This window comes from Oryzias melastigma, linkage group LG23, assembly GCF_002922805.2.
Source record: "Oryzias melastigma strain HK-1 linkage group LG23, ASM292280v2, whole genome shotgun sequence".
Lineage (NCBI taxonomy): Eukaryota > Metazoa > Chordata > Actinopteri > Beloniformes > Adrianichthyidae > Oryzias > Oryzias melastigma.
Genome location: NC_050534.1, coordinates 21,226,678 through 21,241,988, shown reverse-complemented (window position 1 = coordinate 21,241,988; position 15,311 = coordinate 21,226,678). Strand labels below are relative to the sequence as shown.

The 15,311-nt window shown below is 39.5% G+C and overlaps 1 protein-coding gene across 3 annotated transcripts in view; it reads right to left on the bottom strand.

The window, feature by feature from the left end:
• upf2 (UPF2 regulator of nonsense mediated mRNA decay) overlaps positions 1–14,409 on the bottom strand; it is a 28,672-nt gene extending 14,263 nt beyond the window's left edge. For all 3 annotated transcript variants that reach the window (XM_024289720.2, XM_024289728.2, XM_024289712.2), the window contains exons 1-14: positions 14,313–14,409; positions 11,952–12,314; positions 10,095–10,874; positions 8,740–8,900; positions 8,481–8,672; positions 8,011–8,160; positions 6,298–6,401; positions 6,139–6,224; positions 5,963–6,071; positions 5,778–5,891; positions 4,339–4,455; positions 3,877–4,266; positions 577–852; positions 320–503 (exon numbers count right to left, since the gene is read on the bottom strand). In XM_024289720.2, coding sequence (XP_024145488.1) covers positions 320–503; positions 577–852; positions 3,877–4,266; positions 4,339–4,455; positions 5,778–5,891; positions 5,963–6,071; positions 6,139–6,224; positions 6,298–6,401; positions 8,011–8,160; positions 8,481–8,672; positions 8,740–8,900; positions 10,095–10,874; positions 11,952–12,313 — 3,025 coding nt within the window. In that variant the 5' untranslated portion in view covers position 12,314; positions 14,313–14,409. The remainder of the gene's footprint in view (positions 1–319; positions 504–576; positions 853–3,876; positions 4,267–4,338; positions 4,456–5,777; positions 5,892–5,962; positions 6,072–6,138; positions 6,225–6,297; positions 6,402–8,010; positions 8,161–8,480; positions 8,673–8,739; positions 8,901–10,094; positions 10,875–11,951; positions 12,315–14,312) is intronic.
• Positions 14,410–15,311: the final 902 nt, after the last annotated feature.

The window sequence follows — 15,311 nt, the reverse complement described above, 5'->3', positions numbered from 1 at the left end:
CAGTGAAACATTCAGCTCTGAAACATGAAAACCTTCAGAACCCAGAAGCTCAAAGTGAAAAAACTTCTGTTTTCTAGATACGTAGAAACCTCTGAGGAGAGGCGGGTTTTCAGCCCACCACCTCCTGACTGACCCGTCCCGGTGACCCCTCCCCCCACACCCTTTGAAGAACCTGTCAGACCGAAAGAGGCGGAGAGAGGAAGATGTGTCCTCCTCCTCCTCATCAGGGAAAAATGCGGCTCTACAAGCCGACCCAGAGCGGCAGAACCGGCAGAACCGGCTGCTGCACAACACGCACGCCACGCTGCGCGACTCCTACCCAGTTTGACGAGCACCTCCCTCTCCAGGTCGACGACCTGCCGGGTGGCGTCCTCCAGGGAGCTGCTGAGCCTCATCTTGGGCCGCAGCAGCTCCATCGTGTCGCTGATCATGTAGTCGATGTCGATGGGGAACGGGTGGTCCTTGGTCCAAACGTCGGCGCTCTTCTTCCACCAGATGTAGCGCTGCGGAGACACAGGGGAGGGGGGGTGAGGCGGCGCTCGGCGCTCAGGTTAAGGTGGCGTGGGCGCCTCAGACCTGGAAGTAGATGAGGAAACAGTCGAGCTTCTTCTTGCTGGAGCCGCGGTCGAAGTACTGACCGCAGGTGTCCAGCAGGGTGCAGACCAGCCGGATGCGGAACAGGTGCTCCGGGGGGTCCAGGGGGCTGGCGCCGCCGTCCGGGTTCACCCCGAAGGAGATGAAGGAGAAGAGCGTGCGGAAGATGACGGCCGACTCCACCATGCGGTAGTTGTAGAGCTCGCCCAGGAACTTGGCGCTGCTGATGCGCCGCTGGTTAAACTTGGGCTGATTGACCTGCAGGCAAACGGGTCATTACAAACGTGTCCGACCAGAACCGACCTTGATCCCGACACCCCCGTATCCAGGAGGTCACGATTCAGTCAAACCACGATTCGTATCTCAGTTTTAAAGTCACGATTTCAATTTTTTCTGATTTTTTTTCTCAATATAATGAATTAAAGTTATTTTAAGGCAAAGCCTGTTTTATTTTTGGCCCTTAAATCAAACCGTCTGTTTGCCTACGTACAGAAAGGATTAAATTGGTGCGCAATGATTATTTTAATAGGCGACTAATCGGGTCATTAACAAACTGAATCTAAAGCATCTTAACCATCATTAGATTTAAACTAATTATAAACTAGATATGTAGCATTACCTGTGATAATGCTAGTGTGAAAGCTGGAAGCTGAATTTGGCCGCTGAAGATGCTGAAATTGATAGTTAAGAACACTAAGGCTAATGGCCAGCTTTTACTTAAATGCCAGATTAGAGTAAAAAACTGAAAAAAGTCTAAATTAGCCAAAGCAGCATGTAGCTGAAATATTAGCTAAACTCCACATTAGCCTAAAAAAAACTTACAAAAATCCTAAAGTAGTCAAACTAGCATGTTGCTCAAATATTAGTTAAAATCCAAAATAGCCTAAGAAACCTTAATAAATGTCAAAAATAGTCCACAAGGCTAGCAGAATGACATAACTTTCAACTTTACTACACTCTGACTCTATATATTATAAAGTAACGACTAATCGACTATTAAAATAGTCCATGATTAGTCGACTAATCATGGACTATTAAAATAGTCCATGATTAGTCGACTAATCATGGAAGCTCTAGATTCAATACAAATAAACAATGCATGGAGAAATTTCATCTGCTCTGCATTTCTAAAAGGCCGTGACAGATTTTTTAATTTTCTGCATTGATGAACATGTTGACGAGTTTGAATCGTTTTTTCACCGATTCTCGAAGAATCGTTACATCTTTACCCGTATCCCAACACCTCAATCCCAACACTGATACAGGAAGAAACTTCTCCAGGACGTAAAACTACTTTAGTCTGAGAATACTAAACGTTCCACGAGTTTCCAGAGTTCTGCACCAAAGGAATGCTGCTCAGCATCAGTCACTTCCAATCACTAAAGAAGAAGTTTAAAGTAATTCAGAAACTTGATCCACAGAAAACATCATTTGATCTCTGCTGTCATTTAGATAATAACAAACAGAGTTCAAATGAAAGGGTTAAAGGGGCGGGGCTACAGCTCCAGGTAGAAGTTCAGCGGTGTCGTGTTCGTCATTCTGCACTTCAGGAATCAGTGATGTTTACTGCCGACAGGTTCGGGGTCAGCGAGGAGCTCCGGTTAAACATCCACCGTTTGTCACTCCTCGACCCGACAGGCTCAGGCTCAAGCGTGTCGAGCGACACGTAGCCGCGTCGCCGTGAGTGACGGCGAGGAGAAATGACAGGCGGAGCTTTTGAGCTCTGGTTTGAGCTGCTCTTTACTGAGCTGTGAAGAACGAAAGAAACTTCAACTTCATTCACTCTGAAAACTAATAAAGAAACTAATCATTTAAAAATGTAAAACATTTCACTCAAAACAGTAAAAAACTAAATGAATTCTTATAAAACTGTAATACTCCAAAATATTAACCGTTTTGTCTGTATGTCATTATACTATATACTTCAACAAAGGACTCCGCATTTATAGGTGTTAGATATTTCTTATATTTTTATTGTTTTAAGAGAAAGAAAAAAAAGTTTGATTATTAAATAAAAGGGGCAGAAACAATATATATATATATATATATAAATATAATTTTCTGTTTTTCCTTTGAAAACTAAAACCATTGGCACAACTTTCAGGGTTCTCACTTTTCACCTAAAGGTCATCCTGTTCATGCTGCCCCCCCAACGGTCTTTGACCTCCTTGAGACTTTTTCTTTAGTCTTTTGTTTTTTTAATTTTACAAAAATATATTAACTTATCTGTATGTCTGAGATTAGGGCCACCATAAAGGAAAAAAGACTTATGTGAATGAAGATAAATTTATGATAGTCAAAATTTTCTGAGGATAAAGACGTAAAATTATTAAAGAAATATTAAAATTCTGTAAAAATTTTACAGAAACAATGTTGTGAAATTAAGAGAGAAATTTGAAAATTTTACAGGAATTTTCATAAAGTCATAAAAAGAAAGAAAGCCATAAAGTTATGAGGAACAAACATCCAAATTTTACGAAAATTGTCATAAAATTTTATGTTTTTCCTAACATTTCTACAACTATTCTTGTTAAATGTTGACTTTTTCTCCTAATTTTATTATTCAATTCAGATAAAATACTGATTTTTTTTCTCGTAATTGCAAATTTATTCTGATAAAATTGTGATTTTTATTATATTTGTACAACTCTATTCCTTTAAAATGTTGAGTATTTTCTCCTAATTTTACGATTCAATTCATATAAATATTGGCTTTTTTTTCTTGTAATTGCACAACTTTTTCCTTATATAATTACTTTTTTCTAGTAACTTTACAACTTTATTCTCATCAAATTTTCAATTTTTCTAATAATTGCACAACTTTATCTAAAAGAAATTTTTTTTCTCATAACTTTACAACTTTATTCTCCTCAAATGTTGGTTTTAATCTCATAACTTTATGATTTTTTTCTTGTAAAATTCTGACATTTTTCTAGTATTTGTACCACTTTACTGTAGTAAAATGTCACTTTTCTCACATTTTTTTATTTTTTCTAATGCTAATTTGACTTCATTCTGATATATTTATGTTTGTTTTCTTCTCTGATGCCATAATACTCCGTCTTATCTTAACATTTGGAAGTGTTTCATCCTGATTCTACATTTATGAAGAAATAAAAGTTTAAAAAAAAAAACTCTTATTAAAACGTTAGACAGTAAACTCACAGATGTGGAGAAACGAGTCTGCTGAACGGTTTCCATGGAGATCCACATCATTAATTTCAACATTTAAAGTGTGACAAATGTTTCCTGAAGAACCACCTCCTCCGGCTCTGCTCTCACCTCCATGCCCAGCCGGATGTCCTCCAGCACGCCGTCCACCACGTGGATGCCCACGTCCTCCTGGTAGGCCACCAGGCCGGCCAGCAGGTTGGCCACGCAGTGGATGCTGTTGTACTTGACGTTCCAGATGTTGACCATGCAGCAGATCAGGTAGCTCTTCACGTCGGGGTCCTGCCAGGGCAGCTTGCGCATCTGCCGCAGCACCTTCTCCGTGGTGACCTTGCTCAGGTCCTTGTAGAGCAGCTTGCGGATGTACTCCTGCAGCGGCGGCCTCTTCTTCTTCACCGTCTTCTCGATGGGCGGGGGGTTGCAGTAGTAGTAGGCGTTCTCCACCATGGTGACGTAGCGCGCGTCCAGGTGCTGCGCCTGCTTCTTGCGCATCATTTGCTCCTGGAAGAGAGGATAAAACGGGTCAGGAGGCGCTCCGCCGGGGCCGCCGCCATGTCAGGCGCTCGTACTCACCAGCAGGACGCTGGTGCGCAGGTGGGAGTCCGGCGAGCGGAACAGGAAGCGGCCGCAGGTCTCCAGCAGCGTGCACGCCATCTCTATGTGGTGATGGGTGAAGTCGGACAGCAGCATCTGCAGCCAAACAGAACCTTGAATTATTCATCTGAGGAGCTGGTTCATCACATTAGAACAAAAAGGAAATGTTCATTTTGGTTGTGAACCTTTAAACTGAAAAAGAAAAAATTGGTTCTCATAAAATTCAAACTTTATTTTTGAAAATGCATGACGTTTTAAAATAATAATACATTTGTGATTCGATTCTCAAAATATGTCGACTTTTTCTAATAATTGTACGTATTTATTTTTTAAACATTTTGACTTTCCTAATAGTTGTTTGACTATTTACGGCAAAATATTACTTATTTTTATTACAACTATATTCTTATAAAATGTTTATTTTTTTTCTAACAATTATATGACAAATAATTGTATGACTATTTTTAAAAATATCAATATTTGTTCTCATAATTGTACAAATTTTTTCTTCTATAATTTTGACTTTCTCTCTAAACTTAACAACTTTATTCTTAGAAAGTTTAGATTTTTTTTTTCAAAATATTTCTATAATTCTTTTCTTATAAAATGTTGACTTTTTTCTGCTAATTTTATTATTAAATTCAGATAAAATGTTTACTTTTTTTCTGCTAATTTTATTATTAAATTCACTAAAATTGTTGACTTTTTTCTTGTAACTTTAAAACTTTATTCTCATTCAATGTCACGTTTTTCCTAATATTTCTTTGACTCTTTTCTTGTAAAATGTGACTTATTTTCTCCTAATTTTATTATTATATTAAGAAAAAGTTTTACTTTTTTCTCCTAATTTTATCAGTAAGTTCACAAAAAATGTTGACTTTTTTTCTTGTAACTTTTTTCCCGTAAACTTTTGATTTTATTCTCATACCTTTACGATTTCTTTTTTGTAAATCCTCGACTATTTTCTCCTAATTGTATTATTACATTCAGATAAAATGTTGACTTTTTCTTTCTCCTAGAATTTTGACATTTTTTCTCATAACTTTATTATTATAAAATTTAGATTTTTTCCTAATATTTCTGTCTCTTTTCTTGACTTTTTTCTCCTAAATTTATTATTAAATTCACATAAAATTTTACTTTTTTCTTGTAATTGCACAACTTTTGTCTCATAGAATTTTGACTGCTTTTCTTGTAACTTTACAACTTTATTCTAATAAAGTTTTTGTTTTATTCTCAAACCTTTATGATTTTTTCTTGTATATCTGACTTCTTTCTCCTAATTTTATGATTAAATGAGGAACATTCAGAGTTTGTGGTGGATGTTCTGAGGAGAGCGGATCAGAAACACCTCAAACGTTTGTGGACACATAAGAACGGCGGTGACTGATGGGTTTTTGGGCTCGGAGAAACTCCACCTTCAGACAGTGCAGCGTGTCGGTTTTGGAGAACATCTTGAACTTGGCCAGCTCCCCGATGAACCTGACGGTTTTGTTCTTGGTTTCGATGTTGATTTGGTCCTTCTTACGAATCTGAAACGAGCAGGAATCAGATTTAGGATCGATTCCTCCAGAAACGCCGGGATTCAGGCGTTGAGACCTACGTGGAAGCGGAAGTCTCCCTTCAGCATGGAGCACAGGTCTTCAGCCACGTCAGACATGCAGGGGTGCAGAGTTGCGACCAGGCGAGAGTAAAACGGCAGCAGGTCCAACCTGAGAGAGCGGGATGAGTCAGTGTGGAGCGGCAGCGCCCCCCTGTGGAGCTGCAGGGGAAGCCTACCTCTGCCGGGGCACGGTGAAGAGCGCTCGGACCAGCTTCCTGCGGTTGGCTTTGGTGTTCATGTTCATGCAGAAGTCCATGGCGGCCTGCGGGACGGACGTGAGACTTTACAAACTCTTCCTGGGCAGGACGGCTGTCCTTGTCTGCGCTTGTCCTCACCTTGTCTATCAGGTCTCTGTTGACGCAGTTGGGAAGCTGCTGGATGAAGGCGTCCACGATCAGCTTCAGGTGGGAGCCGGTGCTCGCCTCCTCGTCTTCTTGTTCTGCACACAAACAGCGATCACAGCGTTAGGAGACGACGGTAACGTCTCTGTTCAGGTCCTCTGCTCTTTACTTGGGTGATATGGACTAAAAATAAAACCTCACTCAATTTGATTTCCGGTTTAAATTAATTTTTCCCCAAAGGTAGATGTGTGGGTAAATAAGCAGTTTTAGAATCTAGCGACGCCGAAATAAAAAACTTTTTGACAGACGAGAACTTTCCAACCGTTACTCTACAACTACTAATACAACTACAACCACTTCTTCTACTATTACTGATTCTACAAAAAAAAAAAAACTACTACTTCTACTAATACTATTACAAATACTAAAAACAACTACAACTACAAATACCAGTACTACAACTACAACAACTGCTACAACTACTACAATAATAACAACTACTACTACTTCTACTACTACTATTACAAATACTACAACAACTACTACTACACGACTAGTACAACTACAAACAACAACTACTACTAGCCCTACTACTACTACAATTGCAACTACTACTATAACTACTAAAACAACTACTAGTAAAACTACAACTATAACTAGTACTGCTACAACTATAACTAGTAGTACTAGTGCTTCTACTACAACTACAACAACAACTACTACTAGTACTACTACAACTATTACTAGAACTACCACAACTACTTCTAGTACTACTACTATTATAACTACTACTACTACTAGTATTACTACTAGTATTACAACCACAACAACTACTATTACTACTAATACAATTACTACTATTAGTACTACTACAACTATTACTAGAACTACCACAACTACTTCTAGTACAACTACTAGTACTATGACTACTACTACTACTACTACTACTAGTACTACTACTATTATAACTACTACTACTAGTATTACTACTAGTATTACTACTAGTATTACAACCACAACAACTACTATTACTAAAAATACAATTACTACTACTAGTACTGCTACTACAAATACAACAACAGCAACTAATACTAGTACTACTACAACAACTAATACACCAACTACGATTAGTAGTACTACCACAACTACAAGTAATTGTACTACAACTAAAACAACTACTACTACTTCTACTACTTCTATTACAAATACTACAACAACTACTACTGCAACGACTAGTACAACTACAAACAACAACTGCTATTAGTACTATCACTACAATTACAACTACTACTATAACTATAACTACTAACACAACTACTAGTACTACTACAACTACTTCTAGTACTACTATTAGTACTATGACTACTACTACTACTACTACTACAACTATTACTAGTACTACTATTATAACTACTACTACTACTACTAGTATTACAACCACAACAACTACTATTACTATTAATACAACTACTACTACTAGTAATGCTACTACAAATACAACAACAGCAACTAATACTAGTACTACTACAACAACTACTAGTACAACTACAACTTATACACCAACTACGACTAGTAGTACTACTACTACTACAAGTACTTGTACTACAACTAAAACAACAACTACTACTCCAACTACTACTCCAACTACTACTACTCCTACTACTACCCCACCATCATCAATCCTTCCTCCGTGCGGTTTGGACTGACCCTGTTCATCCAGTATCTTCTTCGCCAGCTCCTCGCTCTCCGCCTCCTCCGCCGCCTCCAGCTCCAGAGGCTCGTCTGCGATGTCCAGGGCCTCCAGCTCCAGCTCCAGCTCCTCAGTGGTGCTCGCCGCCTCCTTCCCGTCTCTGCCGTCTGACCCGAGGACCCACAGGAACATATCAGACAGGAGGTCAGCTGGTTCAACATTTAGGTTATTAGTGGTTGAATTCTTTATGGCTGAACAAAAGTCTGAAGTAACCTTTAACAGAACTCTAGATCCTTTAAAATAGAAACGTGATTTTTAAGGATCAAATGAGACTAAAGTGAATCGTCTCAATAAAGGAGGTGAGAAGATCTAAAGTCTAATGTTTAGCTGAAGCCTGAGGTGGTTCCAGCTGATGTTCTACTCCTTCAGAACTTCTATGAGCCTTAAAGAACCTCCACACGCCTCCATCTGTGTTTGCAATCAGAACCTTTGGCTTCGTCCTTGTCTTTTCCTTGGCTGATCTTCTCGTTGTCCTTGAAGAGGATGGCGGGAACGAAGGCCTTCAGGTCCACCAGGTTCTCGTAGAAGTTACGAGCATCTTCATCCTCCCAGATTCCTCCCTCCAGGTCGTATTCTCCGGGCTTCCCCGGGGTGAAGATGTCGATGCCGGGTCCGTGTTCTGCCGGTACAGAGTTACGTTAGCATGCTAGCATGTTTGACTCACTGAGGACTGAGGAGTCACTCACCCTCCTGCACGGTTTTGTCCTGGGGAAGTTCTGGCATGTTCTCATCCAGCAGGTCAGCCAGAGACTGAGTGTTGGCCAGAAGCTTCTGGTAGGAGGTGGCGAACTCCTCGTACTGCTTATGCCGGTCCTCGCTCAGCTCCCCTTTGGAATGCAGGATGCGCCTGAAGAGAACGAGCCACAGAGTGAGGAACCAGGAGAAGAAAAAATACTGAGGAACTGAACGACAAACGGAGCAAGCCACAGAGTGAGGAGCTGAATAAGGAATCGGGCGAGGAACCAAGTGAGGAATCGGGAGAGGATCTATGTAAGAAATAATTGGGCATGGAATAGAGTGAGGAACCAAGCAAGGAATCGGGTCAGGAACCGAGGGAGGAACCAAGCGAGAAATCTAGTGAGGAACGAAGTGGAGAACCAAGTGAATGACGGTAAAGAATTGGGTGAGGAACCAAGTAACGAATCAGGTGGGGGACCAAGCAAGAAACCAAGGAACCAAGTGAGGAACCAAGGGAGGAACTGGGTCAGGAACCCAGTGAGAAACCAAGCGAGGAAATAAGCAGGGAACTGGTGAGGGAAAAAAAAGGGAGGAACCGAGTGAGGAACCAAGCGAGGAACTAAACGAGGAATCGAGTCACGAACTGAGTGACAAACCATGCGAGGAACCATGTTAGGAACAAAGTGAGGAACAATGCGAGAAATCGAGTGAGGAATTAGGTCAAGAACGGAGTGAGGAACCAGGTCAGGAACCGAGTCTAAAACCGAGTACGCAACAAAATGAGAAACCAAGTGAAAAACTGAGCCAAAAAAAAAAATCGGGTCAAGAATGGAGCCAGGAATCGTGTCAGGAACCGAGTAAGGAACCGAGAAAGGAATCGGCTGAGGAACTAAGAGGGGAACTTAGTAAGGAAAAAAGTGAGGAACCGAGTGAGGAACACAGTAAGGAAAAAAGTGAGGAACCGGGTGAGGAACACTGTAAGGGACTAAGTGAGGAACTGGGTGAGGAACACAGTAAGGGACTAAGTGAGGAACCGGATGAGGAACACAGTAAAGGACCGAGTGAGGAACACTGTAAGGGACTAAGTGAGGAACCGGGTGAGGAACACAGTAAAGGACCGAGTGAGGAACACAGTAAGAGACTAAGTGAGGAGCCGGGTGAGGAACACAGTAAGGGACTAAGTGAGGAACCGGGTGAGGAACACAGTAAGGGACTAAGTGAGGAGCCGGGTGAGGAACACAGTAAAGGACTAAGTGAGGAACCGGGTGAGGAACACAGTAAGAGACTAAGTGAGGAGCCGGGTGAGGAACACTGTAAAGGACCGAGTGAGGAACCGGGTGGATGTAGCAGCTCTTCCTCTCACCTGTTCTGCCTCTCGATGTTCTGCAGCTCTCGGTGGTCCTTCTTCAGGTGCTTGGTGAGGGACGTGAAGTATTCTCGCAGAAGGTTCTGGAAGGGCTGCTGCTTCTCCACGCTGATGATCTCACTCGGCGGGAAGCTCAAGCCAAACTTCTCAGCCGCCAGCTTGACCTTGCGTGGAACCAGACCGGCGATGTCGTCCCCGCAGTGCTTACAGAAGCTGATGACCACGGACACGTGCGTGTGCGTCTCGCGGTCGGTCCCGATGATGTTCTTCAGCTGCTCGTAGATGAGTGACAGCCCCTCCTTGTCGGTGAAGAGGCCGACGATGGTGAGCTCGGCGATGAAGCGCAGGTCCGTGCGCAGCTTGCTCACATTGGGCGCCTTGTCCTCCTTCCGGGCTTCGAAGTGCTTCTTCCACGCCAGCAGCAGCAGCGGCGCGAAGTCGGCGTAGCGCTGGTGGAAGAGCGAGCACAGGTGCACGGCGCAGCCCACGTCGGAGATCTTCAGCTTGGCCTCCACCACCGAGCTCACGGCCTCGCCGATGTACTTGCTGAGGTTGAGCGAGGCGAAGTCGTTGGAGAGCGCGTCGCGCTGCTGCTCGGTGAGCGTGCGCAGCTTCTTCACGAAGGCCGTGTTCTTCTTCAGGCTGGAGTCCAGACGGCTGAAGAAGGCCTCTTCGGGCCGGCACTCGTGAGCGTTCTGGTTCTTGCTGCGGAGCTCCTTCCTGCACTGGTGGCGCTCCCAGGCCTCCTGGTGCAGCTGATGCCCCTCCTCCTTTTCCCTGCGGACAGAGCATCATAACGTCAAACTCAGTCGCACAAGAGACCAAAATCCAAAACACACCTGAGGTCGCGGGCCGAATAGGATAAATATATATTGAACAATCTAAAACTACAATTTTATAACTTAAAAAAACGTTTTAACATAATTATGAACTAGATATATAACATTACCTGCAATAATGCTAGTGTGAATGCTGGAAGCTGAATTTGGCTGCTGAAGATGCTGAAATTGATATCCAACTAAAATATGATCTAAAAGCAAAATTAGCCTAAAATCTAAAATTAAAAAATAAAAATAAAACTTAGGTTAGCCAAAACAGCTAGCATGTAACTGAAAAAATAGCCTAAACAATGAAAAAAAGGCCTAAATAAGCCAAAACAGTTAGCATGTACCTGCAAACTAGCTACATTTCAAAATATTCTTAAAAAAAAAACCTTAAAACAAAAAACTAAATTAGCCAAACAGCTAGCATGTAACTGAAATAGTAGCTAAAGTTCCAAATAGCCTAAAAAATCTTAGTAAATGCCAAAACAGTCAAAAACTAGCAGAATGCCAATTTTTTAAAACTTTAAAACTGTAACTTTTTAACATAATTCTGAATAATAAAAAGTCAGGAATATTTTTTCTGAAGAAATGAACTTAAACCTTAAATAATTTTCTATATTTTACTCTCCATAAAAATATATTTTATCAAAATTATACAAGTTAAAAATTATCGCAAAATAACAATGGGCCATTAATATCAATAATATAAAATGATCTGGAGGGCCGGATCCGGCCCCCGGGCCTTGACTTTGACATGTTTCATAATGATTCTCTTAAACCGGATTTCCTGCAGTTTAGCTCCTGATTGCAGACTGAAAGTTGCATCATTTTCAGAACTTATCATTAATGATGGTCTGTAAAGCTGTGTTTGTTTAAATAACTGCAAACTTTAATGCCATGCTGTAGAGAACTTATAAAAAAATATATAAATTTTAAAGCATAAACTCAAACTTTTCTGTAATAAATCTGAATTTATCATGACTGAAGCAGAAATTTTCTCAAAAATAAGACGAGTTTTTCATTCTCTTACTTCACAAGAGCCGCCTCCTCCTCACGCTGCCGTTTGGCCTCCTCCTCCTGGAGCTTTCGCTCCTGCTCCTCCTGCTGTTTCTTCTCCTCCTCCTCTCGCTTCTTCTGCTCCTCCTCTGCTTTTTGTTTTTCCTCCTCTTTCTTCTTGCGCTCCTTCTCCTCTTTCTTCTTCTTCTCCTCCTCCATGCGCTTCCTCTTGTCCTCCTTGCTAAAGTCCTTCTTGCCACTCATCTTGGCCTCGTCCTTCGATCGGTCTCGAGTAAACGTCGTCCTTTTCTCTCCTTCTTTGTCCTTCTCTTTACTGCTGAAGGTGCCGGGTTCTTTTTCCTCCATGTTTACAGAGTGTTTGTTTTCAGCAGGCATCCTGAAAGTGGACAGAAGGGAAATATTTGTCCAAAAAACTTTAGACTTTCTAAATTCAAATAATTTATAAAGCTAAAAAAATACACTTTGATAAAAAAAAAAAACTGTTTAAAGAAAGAGATGGAGAATGTTAACTAGGAATGGACAATAAAGTAAGGACAACACAATTCCAAACAATTTTTGGAAACATAAATTAATGAGTAGCTTCATTAATTGATGCTTTTTTTTAATATCTAAAAAAGTTTGCATAAAAAATAAGTTTAGAGGTGGGAATATGATTTTTCTTCTACTTCTTTTCTGAGCACTTTTATCACTTCCTGTTTATTTAACTATTTTATTTTGACATTTGAAAATAAAAGGAAATCATAATCTGAATCAAGATTAATTTCTTTTTAAATTGACACACAAGGTGATGATATCCTTACAATTAATTTAAGAGAAATATTTTTTATGGTATCGTATATTAAGAAAAATCCAAACATTTTTCTGCTTTGGTTTGCAGACGTTTCTTTAAACTTTGTCAAAGATTGATCCTCAGTTCTCATGAGAGCAGTTTGCAGCTGAAGACATAAGTCTGAAAATGAAAACTACATTTTCAACCCGACATGAGGCCAAAGCTGTGGGTTGTGAATGTGCAGTTAAGATCAAAAACAAGAGAAAGAAAAATGAACTTTGTAGGGTGGATGCGCTCTAGAACCGTAACTCCACATCAGAAAAGACAAAAAAAAAACTGCCGAGTTGGTTTGTACATCGAAAACAAAAAAGGTCACCAGAACACCATCTTGGTGAGACATGGTGGACGTGTTCAATAGGGAGGAGCCCCAACGTTGTAGGATGCACTTAACAGAGAAATGTCCTGGCTTGAATTAGAAAAAATAAAGAGACTTTTGAAGTTTTAATGATATTTTTATTTTAAAAAAATGATAAATAGATTTGTATCCATCAAATTCTTTAATCATTTTTTCTTTGGACCAACAAAATCCAACATCTGCATCAGGTCTGATGAACTAAAAAAAAATCTCATCTCACTTTTAAACCTTTTTGCTTTTTAAATATTTAATAATTTCATGTTTTCTGAACAAAGACAGTTTTGTGTTCTAGATGATACACAAAACAGATGTTTCCGACTATGTGAATTTGTTTACCTCTAAGACACAGAACAATTTCATTTATAAAACTAAAGTTCACAAACAGAGTCGCCTTAAAGTCAAACACAAAAAGCAAAAGAATGTCAAAAAGATCTGAACTAAATTATCATCCAACTCAATCCAGATTATTACAATAAACCTGAATATTTTTTATGTATAACAAAACTTTTTGTTATTTATTTAAAAAAGTGCACGAAAAAGATTTAAAAGGAATGACAAATAACGACAAAGTTAATTAGCAGTTCGAATCGAGTCAGCAGTTGCGAATTTGATCAGCAGATTCATGACAGTTAAAAGAAAATGTGGCAAAGACTATTTTTTATTGTCTTTTATTATGGACATAAACCCTAATCAAACCAGCCTAAAACACCGACGATCAACCATTAGGCTTTTAATTGATTGTACAGTAAAGGAGTAAAATAATTTCCGCTCGCTTATAAATTCAATGACGGTTTGTAAATAAAAGCTTTTATTTTCCCGCAGCTCTAGCAGAGAGCCGCACACCCACGCAGCGGCTCGGCTACAAACACGGTCTCAAATGAAAACCTCCCGTTTAAAATTATTGAACAGCTTAGACAACAATTGAATAAAGTAAGTCATTTCAGTGAAGATAAACGAGATCTGACAGATCTAAAGCTCGTTTTCAGATTCAAAACAAACCCGAAATTAGCATTAGCATTAGCATTAGCCCATACAGTTAGCTTCGATGAAACAACATTTTAAATAGGCTCAACTTTACAGTCACTGCGTAATATCCCACTGAAATGTAACATTTGAATAAATAAACGCAAACATCAAACGTAAAAATTATCGAATCAAATTAATATGACAACTAAAAAGATCAGTTTTACCTGCTAATTGTAGCACAACAAACATGGAAGATAGGTTTCCGTGTAAACGGAAGTGGGACCTCCAGTTTAGGTTGCCGAAAATATGCCTTCTCACAAATACAAATAATGTTCTTTCACACTTTATTTTTTATCCTACAGATTTTTTCTTTGTGTATTTTCTTAAGGTTTTATAGTGGTATTCTAAAACTCAGTAAACCAATGATATATTAATAGAAAATTAAGGTAACAGGCGTTATTTTGGACCACTTTTCTATTAAGATTTTGGGCGGCAATTTGACAGTCTTGACTCCTTTAGATCGTTTTTGACACCGAAAATACGCACAAAAACATTTTAAAAATACAGTTTAATAAAGTAATCGGCAATTTATTGCAACTAAAGTGTACAGACGTATTTAGACTATTTGAAAACAAGATTCCTTCACTTATTTGACAGGTCTTTGACATGCTGCCTATTTAACCATGTTCCTGTTATATTATATTCACAAATGATAGACAGGTTTTTCTTCTACTCAGTGTCAATATCCTTACTAGGTAATGTGGTTTTGGAAAAATAAATTTCTCCTTAAAACGTTGTTTGAGACCTTTTTTTCGACTACATTACAATGTTAGATTCGTTTGTTTGGAACTCCAAAACAGAACCCTGGGGAACTCCACATTTAATCTGATCAGATCTGGAGCTGTTGAACTGCTAAACTAACAGAGGAAGAGACATAAATACCAGCTTCACTTGTTTCTATGATAAAACGCTGCTGCTTTCAAACAGCTGTTGGTTGGATAGTTTTTACTCCATTTGGAAAAATGTCTTTTTCACCAAATTAATTATGTTTTGACTGTTATTTTACTTTAAAAAATTGTGATATTTTTTTTCAATGTGCGTGATTTTCCTGATAATAAAAGTATTTTTAAATGTATATCATGACATAAAAATATAAGCATGAATTCCTTTGAAATCTTTTGTTATACAAATCATACAGGTTTATTCATTGTGTAACCTTTTAA